General features: G+C 41.9%; 1 protein-coding gene across 1 annotated transcript; it reads right to left on the reverse strand.

Annotated features, from left to right (window-relative positions):
* Window positions 1-4,911: 4,911 nt before the first annotated feature.
* TM4SF4 (transmembrane 4 L six family member 4) lies at window positions 4,912-9,897 on the reverse strand (the record flags this gene model as incomplete). Its single annotated transcript, XM_082319386.1, has 5 exons — window positions 4,912-4,929; window positions 5,221-5,410; window positions 7,087-7,220; window positions 9,369-9,458; window positions 9,724-9,897. The coding sequence occupies 5 exons, from the start codon at window positions 9,895-9,897 to the stop codon at window positions 4,912-4,914; spliced, it is 606 nt and encodes a 201-aa protein (XP_082175512.1).
* Window positions 9,898-19,479: the final 9,582 nt, after the last annotated feature.

A 19,479-nucleotide genomic window follows, 5' to 3' on the forward strand; every position in this document is an offset into this window, starting at 1 on the left:
ACAGTCCTGTTCAATATCTTTATCGATGATCTTGATGAGGGGATCGTAACCTCAGTAAGTTGGCAGATCGCACCCTCACTAAGTTTGCAGACAGCACCAACTTGGGGGGAGTGTTGATCTGCTGGAGGGTAGGAAGGCCCTACAGAGGGACCTGGACAGGCTGGATCCATGGGCCGAGGCCAACTGGGTGAGGTTCAACAAGGCTCAGTGCCGGGTCCTGCACTTGGGTCACAACAACCCCATGCAACGCCACAGGCTTGTGGCTGGAAAGCTGCCTGGCAGAAAAGGACCTGGAGGTGAAGCTGGTGAAGGGTCCGGAGCACAAGTCTTGTGAGGAGTGGCTATGGGAACTGGGGTTGTTTAGCCTGGAGAACAGGAGGCTGAGGGGAGACCTTATCGCTCTCTACAACTGCCTGAAAGGAGGTTGTAGCAAGGTGGGGGTTGGTCTCTTCTCCCTAGTAACAAGCGATAGGACGAGAGGGAATGGCCTCAAGTTGCACTAGGGAAGGTTTAGATTGGATATTAGGAAAAATTTCTTCATGGAGAGAGTGGTCAGGCATTGGAGCAGACTGCCCAGGGCAGTGGTGCAATCACAATCCCTGGAAGTGTTCAAAAAACGTGTGGATGTGGTGCTTAGGGACATGGTTTAGAGGTGGACCTGGCAGTTAGGTTAACAGGTCGGACTTGATGATCTCAGAGGTCTTTTCCAACCTTAATGATTCTATGATTCTAAGTTGAACTAGGGGCAGGCAATGAACATTCAAGACTAGAATGATGTTAGAAAACATCCTTTCCTCTTGGTTGGGCAAATGTCTTTTAACTTTGTCTATGTTACTTCCTAATTTTAGAAACGAACCTTTTGCAAAGAGTTGCCAGTGAAATAATGCATTATTCCCTGACAGGTAACACTGTACTGTGGTTAATGTATCATCTTTTTGCAGTCTATTTACTGGAGACAATCAATAAAGAGAGCTCCAATTGTATATAGTTTAGCCATGCAGGGGCACCAGTTTTGTAAGGCTGAAGTTGAAATGCGTGGGCTCAAAATCACATGCACACACTCCACATGTTGTAATCTGAGTTGTTAAATAACCTATGTGTTTCTTTTTATGTAAACTCTCAGCTGAAACAATGCCACGCAATGCCAAAATGGCCGTGCTCTCAGCACCCTAGTCAACCAGTCCCTGAGCAGCCAGTTTTTATGGGTGAATAATGAAGCTTCAGATAACATGTGCATCTCAGAGATTTTCAAACGATACTAATATTTTTCCTTTAGGCTACTAGGGTTTCTACATCTGTATAACAGTTAACATTTGTACACAGTGAAACTGAGTGTGGTGTTCAAGTTGGTCAGGACTACTGAGGTCTGGTTTAAGACTTTCAGTTCTCCCTGTTGGTGGTTCCTCTCTTGGCATCATCTTTCTGTCCCTGTCTAGCATCGTACTCTCTTGTCCTGTGACTTCTCTCCCAGGAGTACCACTGGCCCATTATATCTTTCTCTGTTACAGCAATCTGTGATCAGTCCCTCTCCTGGATTTTACTGGAAGCTTCGCTTAGTAAAAACACAAGAGAGCAATCTCCAATTACTGCAGAACTGACACTGGAGATAAGTGTGATTCCCTTAAAATTAAACGCTAGGGGAGAGTCTCAAATGTTAACCATAACTGAATAGATTTAGGAACACTGTTGTTGGCCCTTTAAAATGCTAGATCAGCTGGGCTGCTGGTTCCAGTTCACTTATGCTTGTTCAGTACACCCCAAGGCCAAGGTGCAAATGCAGCCCAGATCACAAGATGAAATGTGTGAGCCTTGTCTCAGTATCTGCTATATATTAGTTCATGTTAGAAAACCACCATGCGGTGGGGCATCTTAGAAGCATTGACTCATGAAGCGCCCATTGGTTTTGGTTCTAGGTATCATAGCTTCCTGTCTGTTATTTCTTATCCCAAGTCTCCCACAAAGATTTATGTATTCTGTTTATTAATATATCAAAATTGTATGCTATGCAGCTACCCGTCCCGTTGTTGAATGCTGATGAGAAACATTCCATGTTCCCAAAGGCTTCATATAAATAAAACAAGACAAATGCGAGATGAGGTGCAGGACAGCTGCTAACCACAGATGAAAGAATAGATGTAAGATGGTTGCATCAGTGGGTGGTGATATAAAGGGTACTCTCAAATTCCCTAGCAATGCAGTAGAACAGGTGGGAGAGACAGCTGTTTCTAAAGAGGTTTTTTAATAATTTCTTTTATCATCTTGCACAATGTATCACAGAAGCCGCTTTGCTTTTATTAATGTAACTCTTAGTACCTAAATCTAGCTATTTAACATTTTTGCATATTGCTCACCAGCTTTTAGTGCTTCTGAATACTTTTAACTTCTTCAGATATCTCTAGCGTGGATACAGAGTACATGAAATACATTTTCTGAAAGCACAGGACACAGAATAATTACTTCAGGAGGAATATTTTAGGGAAGAGATGTGACAAATACGTTGATGAACTAGAAGCCTTGAGACATCCAGTCTGGCAAGCTGGTTTGTGAAAATTTGTATTAGGAATTTCTTAAGAAGCATATCAGTTGATCTGAATCCCTCAAACTTCTCCAATCCTTATTATTTCCTCCTTGATTTCTTTGGGAAATAGTTTTTTTCTTTTTAAGTTTTAAAAGACTAGTTCTTTCTAAAAAGTATTTTTGCCTTTCAACTCTCTTTTGCCTTTCGTATCTCTTTCATAGCACTGTGCCAAACACAGCTAAATTGAATTTCTGCAAAAAGATTAATAAATAGCATTTGCAGTCATGTATAGATTGGAAGTTTTAAGAAGAGGAGTTGCGAGCTACTCAGCTCAGCTGAATAAAAATTGTAACCTGTGTTGAAGTCACAAGTCCAGTGTTCAGCTTCTAGAAAGTTGTAGGAGAAGCTTGCAGGAGGACAAGATGAATACTGAGTTGCGAAAGAACATCAGTTATCCTGAAAGAGTGAACATTTTTTGTTTTGTCAGAGGTGACGATTGAAACATGATAGGAGTCTCCAAATATGTAAAAGTTTGCTGTGAAGAGGAAGACTTTTCCTAAGCCCACGGGGAAGAGAACAGCGTTGTATCAGGGGGGTGCATGATGACATACGAGGAAAGTCTTTCTAAATTTCAGAACAATTAGCAGTGTTATAAAATGCTGAAGATGTTGGATCGCTGAACTTAAAGATTTTTAACAACAGGTTACACAGATGTCTCACAAATTATTTAAGTGTTGTTTGCACTGCCTTTGTGTACAAAGGTAAGCTCCAGAGACGCCTCCCAGACCTGTTTATCTGTGACTCTAAGTCACCTCATCACCTTTGTTAGACAAGGGATCACAGTTGGTTAGTTAGTGCCATGAACAGGGGGGGTTAAATAAAAGCCCTTTTATTTCACAAGTAGAAACAGATTTGGTTACTCACTGTGAATATTTCTACATCATTAAATTATACAGGCTGCACAGTTTCTGTACAAGAGAGATTCAAGACAAGGATTACAGGTATAGGACATATTTCAGCATGTAAATAGATACGTATGTTGAAGTTTTAATTGAGTTTTTTCATCACATAGCTGGCTTTAAACAGGGTATGTCTCTCTCCTTTCCATGGGTACCAATTTTATATTGTATCAGAGATGTGGAAATTTGATTTTCTAGACATGAGGCTTCATTTACCATTTGTCTGGAGCCAGCATTTGAAGATGATGTTCTGTATGAGAAATCGGCTTGTTCTCTAAGAAGACAAGACCAGTGGGATTCACAGCAGTGACCGATCAGGTTGTGGTTCATCCTTGTCTTTGTAGCTAATGAACTTTGCTGTTAGAATAAATGGCTAGGGCAGTGTGCCTGCACCTGGAACACTGCTGCTCCATCCCTCCCATCTCAGAGTGTAGTGGGAAAAGTTGAAAAAACATCAAATAAAGGTGAAACAACTTATGTATGAGGAATGGCTAAATATGCTAAGGCTCTTCAGGCTAAAAAAAGAGACAACTGAGAGGAGATATGAGAGAACCTATGAAATTAGGTATTGTGGGGAAGAGGGGATAGGACTGGCTGTGCACTCTTTCTTGCAGGCAAGAACTAGGAGGCATCGAACAAAAGGAGCAGGTGGCAGGGTCAGAAAAAGGAGGTTCTTCCCACACCATGAAGTTAGACTATGGAAGGGATATTGTGACCCAAGAAACAACTGGCTGTGAATTGGGCTTTTTCACTGCATTCCTGGTGTGAAGCACAGTATCATGGTGTCCAAGATGACTAGGGATCCTCAGCGCTCTATTCTGTTACGTACGCCTGTTGCTTTGTCCCTACACTTACCTGCACAGCAGTGCTGCTAAATACACCCATCTGTCAGCCACAGTCAAGAAAAGTGACCTCACAATGAGATCCATGAGTCTCTTCTGTAACAGAGACATGCTTTATAGAGAGCATTTTAATCATAGCAGGTCTGGAAGAGACAGGTCCTCACTTTTCCACGTAATGTAAACATATACTAAAAAAACTTAGACTTGTGGTATTTCCATCTGATAAACCTCAAAAGAAAATAGACACAACTGCATTACAACTGAACTTGTACCAGCTGCATTTGGTGATCCCCTGTTGGAAAACTGACTCAAGAGAGAAAATATTTTGCCTGAGAATACCCTCTTTTTAAATGCAAGCTGTTTTACAACAATAAATATGAATGTGAGAGTTGAATTTCACTTATTTTATTCCATGATGAGGGGTTTCAGGAAGGCTAGAAAGGGAGTCAGGGGTTCATAACGTTAGTGGGGGGAAGTGCCCTTCATTCTCATCTTCTTAGCCAGGGATGATGCATCTGAGGGCTGCTTTATGGAACGATTGCAGAAGGAAGCCTCCCAAAATAAGGAAGGTTGTCTGCAACATTCATATTCTTTAGACAGTTCCATCTCCCTGGAAGAATAAAAACATGGAGGTAACTTAGTGGCTACTATTCCTGTGACTTTCAAAGGTTTTTATTATTTCCCAGTGGCTATGGGAAGCTGTCAGATAAACACCATAAATATGGACTGAAATCATATATTCAGCACTTGGCAACACTGTAGGCTTTCAGCTGTACTTCAGAAAACATGATTATGGCACTGAATGAAGGCTAGTTGAGTTTTTCAGGCTGTCACCTAGTCAGGTGTATATATAACTATCATCAGTATACAAAATAACGAAAGAAAACCATCAGTTGCTCACCCCACAACATCCGCAACACGTGCAGTCCCCACAGATTGTTCCAAACAGGCCGTTCACCACCTGAATGCCACACAGCACTGCCTGGATCCCACTCATGATGAGCAGCAAGGAGAAGAGGGTCAGGTTCCACGGGACGATGTTTTCGGGTAGCTGACATGCGCTCCACAATGAGTGGTTAGCGAGGTAGTTCCTGGGGGGGGGAACAAAACAGTTATGAAGAGGACGACGTTAGCTTGCAGAGAGGGGGTCTGTCATGGCTGACAAGTTGTCACTGTTGTGATGTTCTGTTGGCTTCGGTACTGTGAGAAAGAATTCCCATTATTGCACTGGTGCAATAGAACATGATTTCTTTCGAGTTTCTAGATCAATTGAAGCAATTGATTTGAAAAGACAAGGCATCAGAAGGGAACAATTAGAGACGAGCATGTATTAGATACAATTGAACAGTTTCTGGTATTTGGGGAAGAAGAGATCTTAGCCAAGCATGTGCCAAATGGATGTTCGTCCGTGCCATTGTCTTTCGTCGAAGGCGTTTTTGTTACTGCTGTTGTGGTTCTCTGCTGGATAAAGCAGTGCTGACATCTGGCGGTACGTCACACACCCACACAGCGTGCCCCTACAGGTAGGGGCTGGCAGGGGCGCCTTGGGAGTGTGGCACCTTCCATAACTCCTCCTTGGCAGAAACCCCGGGGGGGGGGGGGTCTCTACATCTAAATATTTGTCTTAATTTACTGTATTACATTGTAATAAAAACAAAGCAAGTGAATTATCAAAACAATATGATAAAAGATGAATAAACTCAGTTTTCCTAACAAAACATCAAATGCTACAAGACCAGTCACCTCTTGCCCACTGAGCAGAGTAGAACAACCTTTGCTGTTCTAGATGACTTCTCTAAAGAACAGCAGTATTAGGTAAAAGTATTTTCCGTAATTTTTACCTTCACATTTTGATTTAATTGTGAACTGCTTAACCACTTACTGTATTTTCCCTGCATATTCTTAATGCTGTTTTGTTTCTTGTGTTCTTGTCAAGTGATTCCTTGACTGCAACCAAAATTGTGTTTGAAACAGAGTATATTTTTCCAAATACTCCCAGAATTAGACCAAAGCAGTTGGTTTCCAGCCATCACTGGCCCATGAACAAATAATGTGTAACATACGACATTATATCTCTTTTTTTTTTTTTAACCCAAGCTATAATTTTGTGGTGTATTATGGAAGAAACACTGCTAGATCACTCTTGACTGAGGAAGTCTGCATTAAAGATGCTCAGGTGATGAGGGGCTTACTGCATCCCTTGTCGATCTGTCCTGCTCTCCTTGGTAACACAGTGTACCCTGTTTTCAGCTGGACCTTTGCTAACTTCAGCCCCGAGCAATTGGATTGCTAGGGTTTCACATTCTTCACACCACCTCTCTGAAAGTGATAAACACACCTGACAGCAAACATGTTTGAGTTGCAGAGTGTGAAGAACAGACAACTTCCAAATTCCATAACCAAGATAAAATGACACATAGATACTAATTCTTGGAATACCATCAAATTTCAATATAAGATGTCACTGCTATTCATCTAGGTGGAATTTATCCCCGTATACTGCTTATCATCCCAAGAATAACCTAGAAGGCTGGGCATTTCTCTTTATTGGCTCCTTTGAAACTCAGTAGTTTTGATTGTACTTGCTAGCCTTTACATCCGTGCTCTTGAACCTTATTTAGTATTGCTGTGCATTGCTGGCTCATCTAAGAGCTTCTGTCTTTTACACAAACGGTATAATTCCCATTTTTGTACAACAGATTTGGAAGTTAAATCATTTCACAAACTTGAAACATATATAACTTTTTTTCTGATTGTCTTGTCTTACCTATCCTGGAAAGGATAGGTCCACTCTGATCCAGTGTAACACTTAGGGCCTTTGTTTAGGGCTACTGCTGACAAAACAAAGCAGTATCCAGCTCCCAGAACTCCAACTGCAGCAAATATTATAGAAGAAAACATCTGATGAAGAGAAAAATAATGTTATTTTTGTTCTCATTCAAACAATGAAATGTACCCTATTGATATGAATGTGCATTCCCTAAATTCAGCTCTTAACTGTCAAAATAGTCAACTCCTGAGCAGCTAAAATATATTAGTTTGCAATTACATAATAAATGTATAATGCATACCTGCACTGGTATTTAGAAGCTTTAAAAGAATTAGCACCATTTGCCTGAAGACGAAAGGGGTCGATGCTGACACGGTAGATGGCACTCCTCCCCTTTAGACAATATTTATCCAATAGACCTCATTGTTGTTCAAGGTCCTTGTGTTTCACTGAAGTGGATGTCTTTCTCAAGAGATTATTAGCAAGACTGAAGTCTTGGACCATTCAAGGCATTAAAAAAAAATCTACATTACCCTTTACATGCTAGCGTTGGTATCTTGGTCATATTTGGACCAAGTAATTGTATTTTTTCCTTCCTGAGTCTCCCCTTCAGGTTTCATATTAGTATACTTTATCTCCTCACAGGTACTTGTCATCGTTAGCTTTAATAGTGCAACTGGAATGGATTGGAAAGGATGTCTTTATTTTTCTGGCTTTCCATTACAGCATTTTCATATATACTAATATGTAAATAAATCATGCAAAAACTAGTGCCCTGCTTGAATTCTGAAGCACTTGCAGCTGTAGTAGTTTGTAGGTAGAGGCAGTGTCTTATATTGGATCAAAGTGATATAGGTGGAGGAAGAAAAGAAACATACTTCCAGGTCTGTGAGCTTTTATTCAGACCTCATCACGAGAGTGTTGACATGCATTTTTACGTTGATATATCTGATGGGGCTAACTTAAACATTATGTTTATGTAGTAGACATCGTAACAACGGTGTTTCTGTTAACATACAAAACCAAATTCAGTTCTCAGTCATGCTGTGGTAAGGCCACCAGGACTCTTTTACCCTCTCTTAGTACTTGTGACTGTATTAATATTCCCAGTCTCAGTCAGCCGCGCTCTAACAGGAGTCGTCAACAAGGTACTGCACTGCAGAACGTAGGTTGCTTTATGGGCAGCACCATGCATACACGGTTTAAGCTTGCATACACCAGCTCACAGCTGGTCACCCCCCTGGGTACAACCGTGCGCCCAGTGCAGCTGCATTGCAGAGGTGTGGGTGGCAGCCTGACAGCAAAACGTTCGTAGTTTGGTAGTCGCTGAGTTATATGTGGTCTTCAAAGCTAAACTAAGGAATGTTTACTGCTAACAGAAAATTGGTAATACAGTGTGGTGAAGAGAATGTGGCTCCATTTCCCTCCCGCCTCAAAGTTCTACCTGCTTTGTTGGGATTGCATGAAGACAGCATCAAAGACAGGGGATTTAGGGAAGGCTCGTTGTTAACCTCACTGTCAAGATTCTTTTCCTATTTGTTTTTTCCTTATTTTTCAATTAAAAACCTATTCCTTTATAAAAAAGTGTAATGATCTACTTGAGCCAAACAATTTATTTCACAAGGACAGACTTTCCTAGTAGAAATACATTTATTTTTTTTCTCTAATCTCATTTTTAAACTAAAATGCTTGAAATGTTTAGTAGTGTATGAAGGTATCCATTTGAAACTCTTGCTTCTAGTGTGAAAGCAAGCTATAAATTCCAAATGGAGCCTGGTCTACCCAGCTTTAAGCAGGAGGTTGGATTAGGTGACCTCCCGAGGTGTCTCCCAACCTGAAATTTCCTATGAACCAAGTGAGATACTCACAGCCCATTGCATCGGTCTGCAGTGAGTTGGGAATGTAGTGCCCAACTGTCAGAATAATTTTAAAAACTGCCAACAAAAAATGGCTAAAGAGAGAGCTGTTATGCTCTGCAAAACAAAGTGCAGATCTTTCAGAAATTAGTTTTAATTGTGATAGCAACTATAAGTATCTTGTGATAGCAAAATACAACAAGGTAGTACAGTTGTGGTACCTGTGGCACGACATCAAAGGCATAATACAATTTTTACAGCCTGCTATTTCTACTTTCCAGCACTCAGACAAATGGCAGGGCTTTGTGTCCTACACTCTGGACAGCATCTGTCTAGTGTCTCAATGACTGTGAACAGAAGATACTTATATCGTATCAGTAACAATTCAGCTTTTACTTTTTTGTCATGTTTCCTCTCACTTACCGCAAACCTCTTTCCACAGCTCTCATTACCACAGCATCCACAGCAATCATTATTCTTAAGGCCCAAAAATACCAAGGCAGGAAAGATCATCTACCAATAACAGAAATACAGTTTGAATTGGGATGAATTCAAGTTACATTTGCTTTTAAATATAACAGTTCTATGTCTTTTTTTTCTTATCACTAAATTAAGTTACTTATTGCAAAACTGTTGGATGACCTGTAAGTTACTTGTTTATCAAAGACGAATTTGCAGTGTTGGAACCTGCATTTGAGGTACTGAGGAAATTCATCAATGCAAAGTCATGGTGTGGGTGGGGGGGAAAAGGTAGGAATGTCGGAATTTATATACTCACCAATACACCAGATCCCAAGATCCCTCCGAAGCACCAAACCTCATCTGTAATGTGTAGTTTGTTTTCAACCACTTTTCCTCCAGGGAAAAACAACAAAATGTTAGCGAGGGTACATAGCACAGCCAGGGGAATAAGAGTGGTTCCCAGGCACTTAGCACAACCTCCCCTGCACATGCTTTTTTAAAGAAATGGCAAACACAATTAAAGGCAGAGGAAAAATCTCTCAGACGTTCTCAGAACTGTTTTATAAAAAGGAGCTTCTCGGTGTACTTTACAAAATCCAGTTTCTGCTGTGCCTTTAGAGGAGCTGAGCCCGTAGAATGCTCTCTTCAGAGATGTTGCTGCAGTCGATCAGAAATGCAGTGTGCTGGTTATTTATACATTCCCACAGCCGTGATGTCAATTTTCTGAATGTCCGTAAATGAAATTACGTTCAGTGCAGCCTCTCATTTTACTATGACAACCAATAACCTCTGTTAATATTTTACTAATGTGGATGAGACACTTCATTTTCTGGGCTCAGGTCATGGGTAGGTATCCTTAGTTCTGGATCATCGTTTTTACAACACGCAGTCCTTTTTCACACTACAAAATATTTCTTTGTAAAGACTGACATGAAAAGGCATAGCAAATCAGCTGATGTTAGTAACAGCTGCGTGCAATGGAAAAGTTCTAGTGAATTTTCTTTTCTTTGGGAAAGTTGAGCTAGTCATTTGTTATTTTGAAGCACTCAGACAATTTATAGATTTGCAGTAGGTAGTGAATTATTATGGAGGCAGTGCTTTGCAGCTGGTATCTCTGAATAAAGGCGCGTGATCAAAAAAGGTTTCAGTGGACTTGCTCCTTATGTTGTATCGTTTTGTGTTCTATAAGGATAATGTGTTCCCTCAAAGCCCAGCGTTTCATCTGTGCTCAGGCAAAATTTCCACTTAAAATTACGCTGCACGTGGCAGACAGGCTCCTGAGCTCAAGCAGATCCTCACTGACTTATCAGGCAACTTTTTATTCAAGCAAGCACCTCTTTTAAAGCAGGCCCCACAGCTCTTTAATGGATACTGGATACCTTCTCTTTCATATTTAGACTTGGTATATTGTCCTGTAGAATTTGTGTTAGGGTGCTTTTTGCACCAATCTTCATTCCTAGCAAATAATGATAGATGTAATTCCATTGCCGTCCCTGTGTGGACATGCGAATTCCATGTATTTTGAGATGGACAACAGTTTCCACTTTGCTCAGAGAGTAAAGCTCAGGAAATTTCAATTCAAATTTGAAAAAAGGCTTTTTTTTAAAGATGTTCAAGGCTTTGCTTTGATCCATATAGTGGATCTCTCCTGAATCTTCAAAGACAGGCAGTCCAGAAACATCTAAAATTTTACCTTGTACAACCACAAAATCCCATGAAGTACACAATATTGAACTGTCCAAAGCTGTCTTGAACTGTCCAGAGCTATGGCTTCAGGTTAAGTGACAATGCTGAATAAGTTGGTTTTCGCAGCCACCATCCGTATAGAAATGACACAGCTAGAAGAAACCCAAGTCACTGTTCATCTAGACTAATTCCCTTATCTGGTTCATCACAAGCCGCACTGACAATTGTGCAGATACAAGGAAGCTGGCAGAGCAGGGACAGGGACATCTTGAGCCATCACTGATGCTGAAGAAATGTATTTGGAACCAGAGCCTGGGCCTGTCAGCTTTAGGCTTCTTTGCAGAAACAGAAGGATATAAAGCAGTTCTATCAGACTGGAGGGCCAGACCTAATGTTTTTAGGCAAATATGTTTTTAAGGTGACAGTAGTAATACTAGAAATCCTATTTAAGTATAAATGCAATTCTTGCAGTTGTGAGGTGCAACTGGAAGGGTTGCCAACTTGTGAGAGGGCTCTCAAATGCCTTTTTTCCTGAGGGTACCAATAGGATTGAACACAGACAGGTATTGTCTCTGGCAGATAGTGTGGGGTTCTGCTGTAAAATATGCATCAAACTTAAATAGAATTAGTTACTACTCATTTAGGTGTGGCACTGGGTACACTCCTATTGTTTTCAGTAGCTAAATTCTGTCTAACTTCAGGAAGAAAGGATCACGGTCTTGGTTTTTTGATTGAAAGATGAAACTACGAAACTCATTTTCATGTCAGACTTAAGACTAGATTTTTGAGCTGCATGTTTACTTCAGGGAGCCTGCTCTCAGACTAAGAAAATTATCACAGTATGATTTAATCTTTGCAGGTAAAAAATCAGCTCACTTATTTATTATGCATTTACTGGGCCTTGAGTGGAGCAATTTCTACAAAGAAACCTTACTTTTTCCAAAGTGGTGTTCTCTATATACGAGGAACCAACTGGGCAAATGCTAAAGGCTGTCAGGTTCTTTGATGGGTTAATTGATAATCACATCTTTCTGATATATATCTATTATTGCTTTAATTGAAATAAGTGTTTGCATAGATCGAGGGAATTAGGAAATTCTCACTGAAAGTTTTTATTATTGAGAATTTATGGAACTCCCTATACCAGTCACTAAAACAGCTTTTAATGGCTTGGTGAGTAAAAATGGTGCTTCATTTACAGAAGGACCACTAAGGAAAAATAACACTGTGATTCAGATGCCTGTGCAATATATCCCAGTCTCTCCGGAGCATGTATCTCAGAACAAAGCTGCAATAAAAGATTATGTTGTGGGAAACAAACAAAAAAGTAAATCTGGACTGAGGTCAAATTATGTAAAAGCAAAGGAACTAACTTATTTTTGTGTGATGATACTGAATTTTTCAAATGACCCCCAGATCCTCATAGAAAAGATAGGGGATGAAAAGCCAGTGGGGCTGCCCAGCAATGTTGTTGATGTCCCCAAATCACCTCTGGTTGGAAAGGCTGGGCAGATGAGATTTATTCACCAAAATGGTCAGTAGAGCCAAATAAATAAATCTGTCTCACCATTTACCTTTATCTAACATTGTCTGGGTATGAACACTTAAGGAACAGTATTTTGATGTAATTTGCGAATGATATAAGATGGATGGAGGTAGACATGCTTGTCTGAAGTATCAAGCTATCAAGACTGAGTGAAAGTATGGGTAATGGATCTGGGTTATTCGGCGCCTATTACCAGGAAGCCAGGCTTTACAACAGTACGATAGCTATATTTAGCTTCTCTTCCTGTTCTATACTCCAAAGACTCTGCTTCCTTATTCTGGAAAACCAGCTGAAAAGCTACAGGGTAGTCAGTAAACACGTGGCTGGTCTTCTTTAGCCTCAATATCTAAGAAAATTGTAGTGAAGCTAGTCAGCTGTTACTTAGAAAGTTTATACTCTGTATGACTTGTGAGCCTCTTCTTGAAGGTTAGTAATACTGCAACGACGTGTCACTGTTCACAGAATCACAGAATGGTTGGGGTTGGAAGGGACCTCTGGCGATCACCTAGTCCAACCGCCCTGCTAACACAGGTTCACCTAGAGCAGGTTGCAGAGGATCATGTCCAGGTGGGTTTTGAATATCTCCAGAGAAGGAGACTCTGCAACCTCTTTGGGCAGCCTGTTCCACTCCTCTGTCACCCTCAAAGTAAGGAAGTTTTTCCTCATATTCAGATGGAACTTCTTGTGTTTTAGTTTGTGCCTGTTGCCCCTTATCCTGTCACTGGGCACCACTGAAAAGAGTCTGGCCGCATCCTCCTGACACCCGCCCTTAGGATATTTGTAAGCATTAATAAGATCCCTCCTCAGTCTCCTCTTCTCCAGGCTAAACAGACCCAGCTCTCTCAGCCTTTCCTCATAAAAGAGATGCTCCAGTCCCCTAGTCATCTTCATAGCCCCCCACTGGACTCTCTCCAGTAGTTCCTTGTCTTTCTTGAACGGGGGAGCCCAGAACTGGACACAGTACTCCAGATGTGGCCTCACCAGGGCAGAGTAGAGGGCAGGGATAACCTCTCTCACTGTGCTGGCCACACTTGTCCTAATGCACCCCAGGGTACCACTGGCCTTCTTGGCCGCAAGGGCACATTGCTGGCTCATGGTTAACTTGTTGTCCACCAGGACTCCCAGGTCCTTCTCTGCAGAGCCGCTTTCCAGCAGGTCAACCCCTAACCTGTACTGGTGCATGGGGTTATTCCTCCCAAGGTGCAGGACCCTACACTTGCCTTTGTTGAACTTCATTATGTTCCTCTCTGCCCAGCTCTCTAGCCTGTCCAGGTCTCGCTGGATGGCAGCACAGCCTTCTGGTGTATCAGCCACTCCTCCCAGTTTTGTATCACCAGCAAACTCGCGGAGGGTACACTCTGTCCCTTCATCCAAGTCATTGATGAATAAGTTGAACAAGACTGGACCCAGTACTGACCCCTGGGGAACACCGCTAGCTACAGGCCTCCGACTAGACTCTCTGCCACTGATCACAACACCCTGAGCTCTGCCATTCAGCCGGTTCTCAATCCATCTCACTGTCCGCTCATCTAACCCACACTTCCTGAGCTTACCTATGAGGATGTTATGGGAGACAGTGTTAAAAGCCTTACTGAAGTCAAGGTAGACAACATCCATTGCTCTTCCCTCATCTACCCAGCCAGTCATGCCATCATAGAAGGCTATCACATTGGTCAAGCATGATTTCCCCTTGGTGAATCCATCTTGACTACTCCTGATAACCTTCTTTTCCTCCACATGCTTAGAGATGACATCCAGAATGAGCTGTTCCATCACCTTTCCAGGGATGGAGGTGAGGCTGACTGGCCTATAATTTCCTGGGTCCTCCTTCTTGCCCTTTTTGAAGATTGGAGTGACATTGGCTTTCCTCCAGTCCTCAGGCACCTCTCCTGTTCTCCATGACCTTTTGAAGATGATGCAGGTCTCCTGCCTCTTTTGCTTGATTTCTTACTCATAGGGATGCATTGATCTTGAGCTTGAGAGGAAGTGATGCCTGAATATTAACCAGTTCTCTTGGACTCGCCTACCTTCTGGAGCCCTAACCCATGGGATGCCTCCAGATAGGTCCTCGAAGAGGCCAAAGTTAGCTCTCCTGAAGTCCAGGGTTGTAATCCTACTTAGAGCCCTGCTTCCTCCACATAGGATCCTGAACTCCACCATCTCATGGTCACTGCAGCCAAGGCTGCCCCCAACCTTCACATCTCCAACCAGTCCTTCTTTGTTTGTTAGTACAAGGTCCAGCAGCACACCTCTCCTCATTGGCTCCTCCACCACCTGTGTCAAAAAGTTATCAATCATCAGTGCTCTGCAGGAACCTCCTGGGCTGTGTGTGCCTCGCTGTGTTGTCTTTCCAGCAGATATTAGGGTGGTTGAAGTCCCCCATGAGAACCGGGGCCTGTGATTGTGAGGCTACTTTCAGCTGTCTGTAGAAAGCCTTATCAGCTTCCTCTTCCTGATCAGGTGGCCTGTATTAAACACCCACAGCAGTGTCACCCATATTAGCCTGCCCCTTCATTCTTCCCCATAAGCTCTCGACTCATTCTTCATCCACCCCTAGGCAGAGCTCGATACATTCCAGTTGCTCTCTCACATAAAGAGCAACTCCACCACCTCGCCTTGCTGGCCTGTCTTTCCTAAAAATTACAAAACACCAGCAAAAATCTAAGACATTGAAAAAGCCTGGGAGGTGGGACAATGTTTGTAAAAATAAGTAAGTGAAGCACCAGGTGGGAACTACAATAAGTCCTAGAATCACTAGAATTGCAGAATGCTGAAATCAGCTCTTTGTCCTTTTAAAATGGGGCCTGGAGGGGGGGAACAGTAATGGGGTCAAATCCATCTCTTTTCCACCCAAGCTTATCTAGAACCACAGCACTGATTTCAGTAGAAATAGATCAGGCTGATAGACAGGGATGCATTTCACATCAGAATACATCAGATCCATATTTCAGTCCTATTCAGCTTATTACACACAGTTAAGATGGCCCGTTTAGAAAAACACAAAGAAAAAAAATAAACAAACCAAACTCTCCACAACTGCTCTCAGAGAATTTTTCTCTCATATAGGTAGGAATTTGTTTACTCTTGTAGGCAGCATGTTCTCTTGTTTTATGATCTGCCTGCTGTACACTGACTTTGTACAGTGACACTGCACTTTGGCATGAAAGACCACAGATGAATCACCTACGGCAATGAGAGGTGAACATTCTGTCATTCATATAGCTACACACATATCACATACCTGTCATTCATTCAGCTACAGCACATGGAGTTCTCCAAGTGAATTCCTTGAAAGTTTTCGTGTCTAACAGTGGTTGCAGATGTATAAAATTTGCCATTAAGCTCAGTTCAGTGGCAGTACCTCTCATTTGGCATTCTGCCTTTAACAAGAACCTGAGTCAAAGGTCTTGCAGGAGGCAACTTTCTGTTGGATACATACATGTTAGAGGATAAAGACAGTTGGGTTTCATTGGGGTTTTTTGGTTATTAACTGGTTGATAAGTTATTTCTGTTACGATTACATATTTGTAGTCCAAATTCTTACACATCATGAGATGGTTCTGTAATTGAAATAGTAGGTAAACCAGGTGATACAAAGATGAGACATTATAGACTGATAAAGATACACATCCGCAAATCTGAAAAAGTTCTTCGATTGCAGCAGAATGAGAAATACCAGTCTATTGACGTTAGGCCTGTAGAAACAAAGGTGGAATAAATTAGCCTGTTTAACACAGGCTTGGGAGCCTTATGCAGCGGTATACAGGGAACCGTATCCTGTGTAGTAGATACAGCAGAGACAGAACTACGGTGATATGACTAACATGCAAACAACTAACAGCAAAGTTACCATGGAGTCCATCTTATATTGTACTAGTCAAGAAATTTTCAAAAAGAGTCCTAATGAAACCCAGCTCTTATCCCATTCCTTATGGTGTCACAGCCTCTGCCATTTTTCTTTTTACTTTTTTCCAGTTCCACAAGGAAGCTCCATTGTCTAAGTGACACACAAATAAAATGTCATACCTTTAAATCCTGGATGAAAGAAACACTGCTAAGAGCTATGATCAATATTGAAGAAGGAGATGGCAGTATCACCCTCTACACCTGTCATGCACCTTCTCTCCCACTAGTGTAAAATGTTAATGACAATAAAAGCAAACTCTAAGCTACAGCTTTGAAGGATCCACCTGAACACCGTAAAATAAGATTAGCAGACCGGTTAGTAATGTGGAAGGGGACCTGGCTCACAGTTTGTTCAGTGCTGGAGGTGCCATGGACAGAAAGTTATCCTTCACTGTTGCTGTATGAATGGTGCTCAGAGAAGACACCATGGGTCCCGCCTTTCAAAAAATAGTGGATGACTGAACACATGGTGTGATTCACATCAGCTCCATACCTCTGGCACCAGGAATTCCCATGGCGATAGGAAGCTAAGAACTTATTTAAACAACTCCCCTGCCCCTACGAGTATCAGAAGTCCCTGAGATGATGATAGAGACTCTTTTTACTCTTTAGTTGACCTTATCTCTGGCAGACTAGTCTGTGTAGATGCCTTGACAGAGATCAGAAACCTACAGACTTTTTCTATTGGACTGTGCCACAGAGTATGTGTTTCTCCTTATTTGGGATTAAAAGGTTGATTTTATATTTATTTTGTGATTTCTGGAAACTGCTACGTGACGCAAGACTGTTTGCAGGAAAGACTGAATTAGAAATGCTCTAATTTTTAATAGCCCTCTTCACTGAAACATTAAGTCATGTGATGAAGATGAATCAAAACCTGAATGTGTCTTCTGTAGATTGTATGTTGAAATTATGGCATATGCTACATTTTAGGGTAACGCACACAGTTTTTTGTTTAAAAGGAGAATGTTTCACATGATATGTACTCAAGCCCATTCAATAAAGGATGGCAAGAAATGATTGTCACCACTGCCAAAATAATCATATGCATTCTTTTGTGTATTAAGAAGACCAGAGGATTGTTCTTTTGTGAGGACCACTCCTAGGAACAAACATGTCAGTAGTGCTGATGTCTGCAGTGCTGAGTGGACTCATGATTCCTGCGAAAATCACACTAGTTTACTTTGTTAAAAGAGTTTTATTCAGGTATTTAGTAAGACGAATTTTGAGTGGCTTCTCAAGTTTGCATATAACGCAGCATAAATGAAGTCCACAGGTTCTTGGTGTGAAGAGCAGATCTAGCAGAACAGCCTGGACAGTGACAGTGGTTGTTCCCTGTGGACTGGAAGATCCCTATCAAGCACGGTGCATTTGATGCTGTTGGCACAGGTGGTTTAAGGAGGTACCTGTAACTGATGATTCATTGAACAGTTTCTGGGAGTTGCACTGTATTTGTTTTTCTTGTTGTGTCATTGTGATTCCTCTCTTAGCCATTTTGCTAGGAGTAGTGGAGGCTGTGAACAACATAAGATGTTTGGTATACATTTGGAAAGCATGGCCCTTTATGTCCCACTCTACTCAGCCAGAGCAATTGGCTCTGTCAGGCTGTCCTCATTTCAGCTGGGATAGAGTTAATTTTCTTCCTAGTAGCTGGCACAGTGCTGTGGCTTGGATTTAGTATGAGAATAATGTTGATAACGCACTGACGTTTTAGTTGTTGCTAAGTAGTGCTTACACTAGTCAAGGACTTTTCAGCTTCCCGTGCTCTGCCTGGTGCACAAGAAGCTGGGAGGGGGCAGAGCCAGGACAGCTGGCCCAGACTGGCCACAGGGCTGTTCCATACCTTATGATGTCGTGATCTGTGTATATACTGGGGCAGCTGGCCAGGGGGGCACCGATCGCTGCTCGGGGCATCGGTCGGCAGGTGGTGAGCAATTGTATAGTGTATCACTTGCTTTGTATATTATTATTATTATTATTATTATTATTACTACTACTACTACTACTACTACTACTGCTACTACTACTACTACTACTACTACTACTACTACTACTACTATTACTACTATTAGTACTATCCTATTTTATTTTACGTCAATTATTAAACTGTTCTCTTCTCAACCCACGAGTTTTCTCCCTTTTACCCTTCCGATTCTCTCCCCCATCCCAACAGGGCGGGGAGTGAGCGAGCGGCTGGGTCGTGCTTAGTTGCTGGCTGGGGTTAAACCACAACACAGGCTCTGGGAGCTTCCTGCTGCCAGCTGCGTGCTGCCTCGGCCTGTGTCATATCTAACCTGGGAGCTGGATGTACCTGTCCTCCTCCTCATGGAACAGACACTGTTGGAGGCATTGCCACTGATTGTTACTTGGGCCCCTAAAGGAGAGAGGAGCTTCTGGTCCCGTGTCTCTAAAAGCAACGTGCGCTTAACCACCGAGGAGAGCATTTTGAAAGGCTCATGCTCATAAATTCAACATTTAATTCCAAGAAAAACAGCTATTATGCAACAGAAAAGCAGACAGAGAAATGAAGAAGTCCTGACTGACAGCACAGTCTCCATGTGGTGTTCAGTAGGATGTCAGTTAGGCCAATGTAAGCAGTTTTCATGGCTTTGTACAGCCTGCTATGGCTTCTGTGGCAAAGATTCAGAACTTGAAAACTCTCCGTAATTCACCTGATATGTTAAATAGACTTTCATCACATTCCCACTGGGTAGAGAGCATCTGTAATTTGGCTCCCAGTTATAGCATAGTGACTGAGTAACAGGCGTAGGGAAAATACTTGCTGTAGCTGGAACATAGATCTTGCTTCTTTTTTTTTCTCCTTCCCTATCAGACTAGAATGTGGCTTTTTTGCAGTTGTGAATCCTGGCTTGCAGTAAGGGGAAAAGGTTTAAATTGTATTGCATCCAGCACCCTGCCATCCTGATTTACTGC

Source organism: Platalea leucorodia, assembly GCF_965183815.1.
Source record: "Platalea leucorodia genome assembly, chromosome: 8".
NCBI lineage: Eukaryota > Metazoa > Chordata > Aves > Pelecaniformes > Threskiornithidae > Platalea > Platalea leucorodia.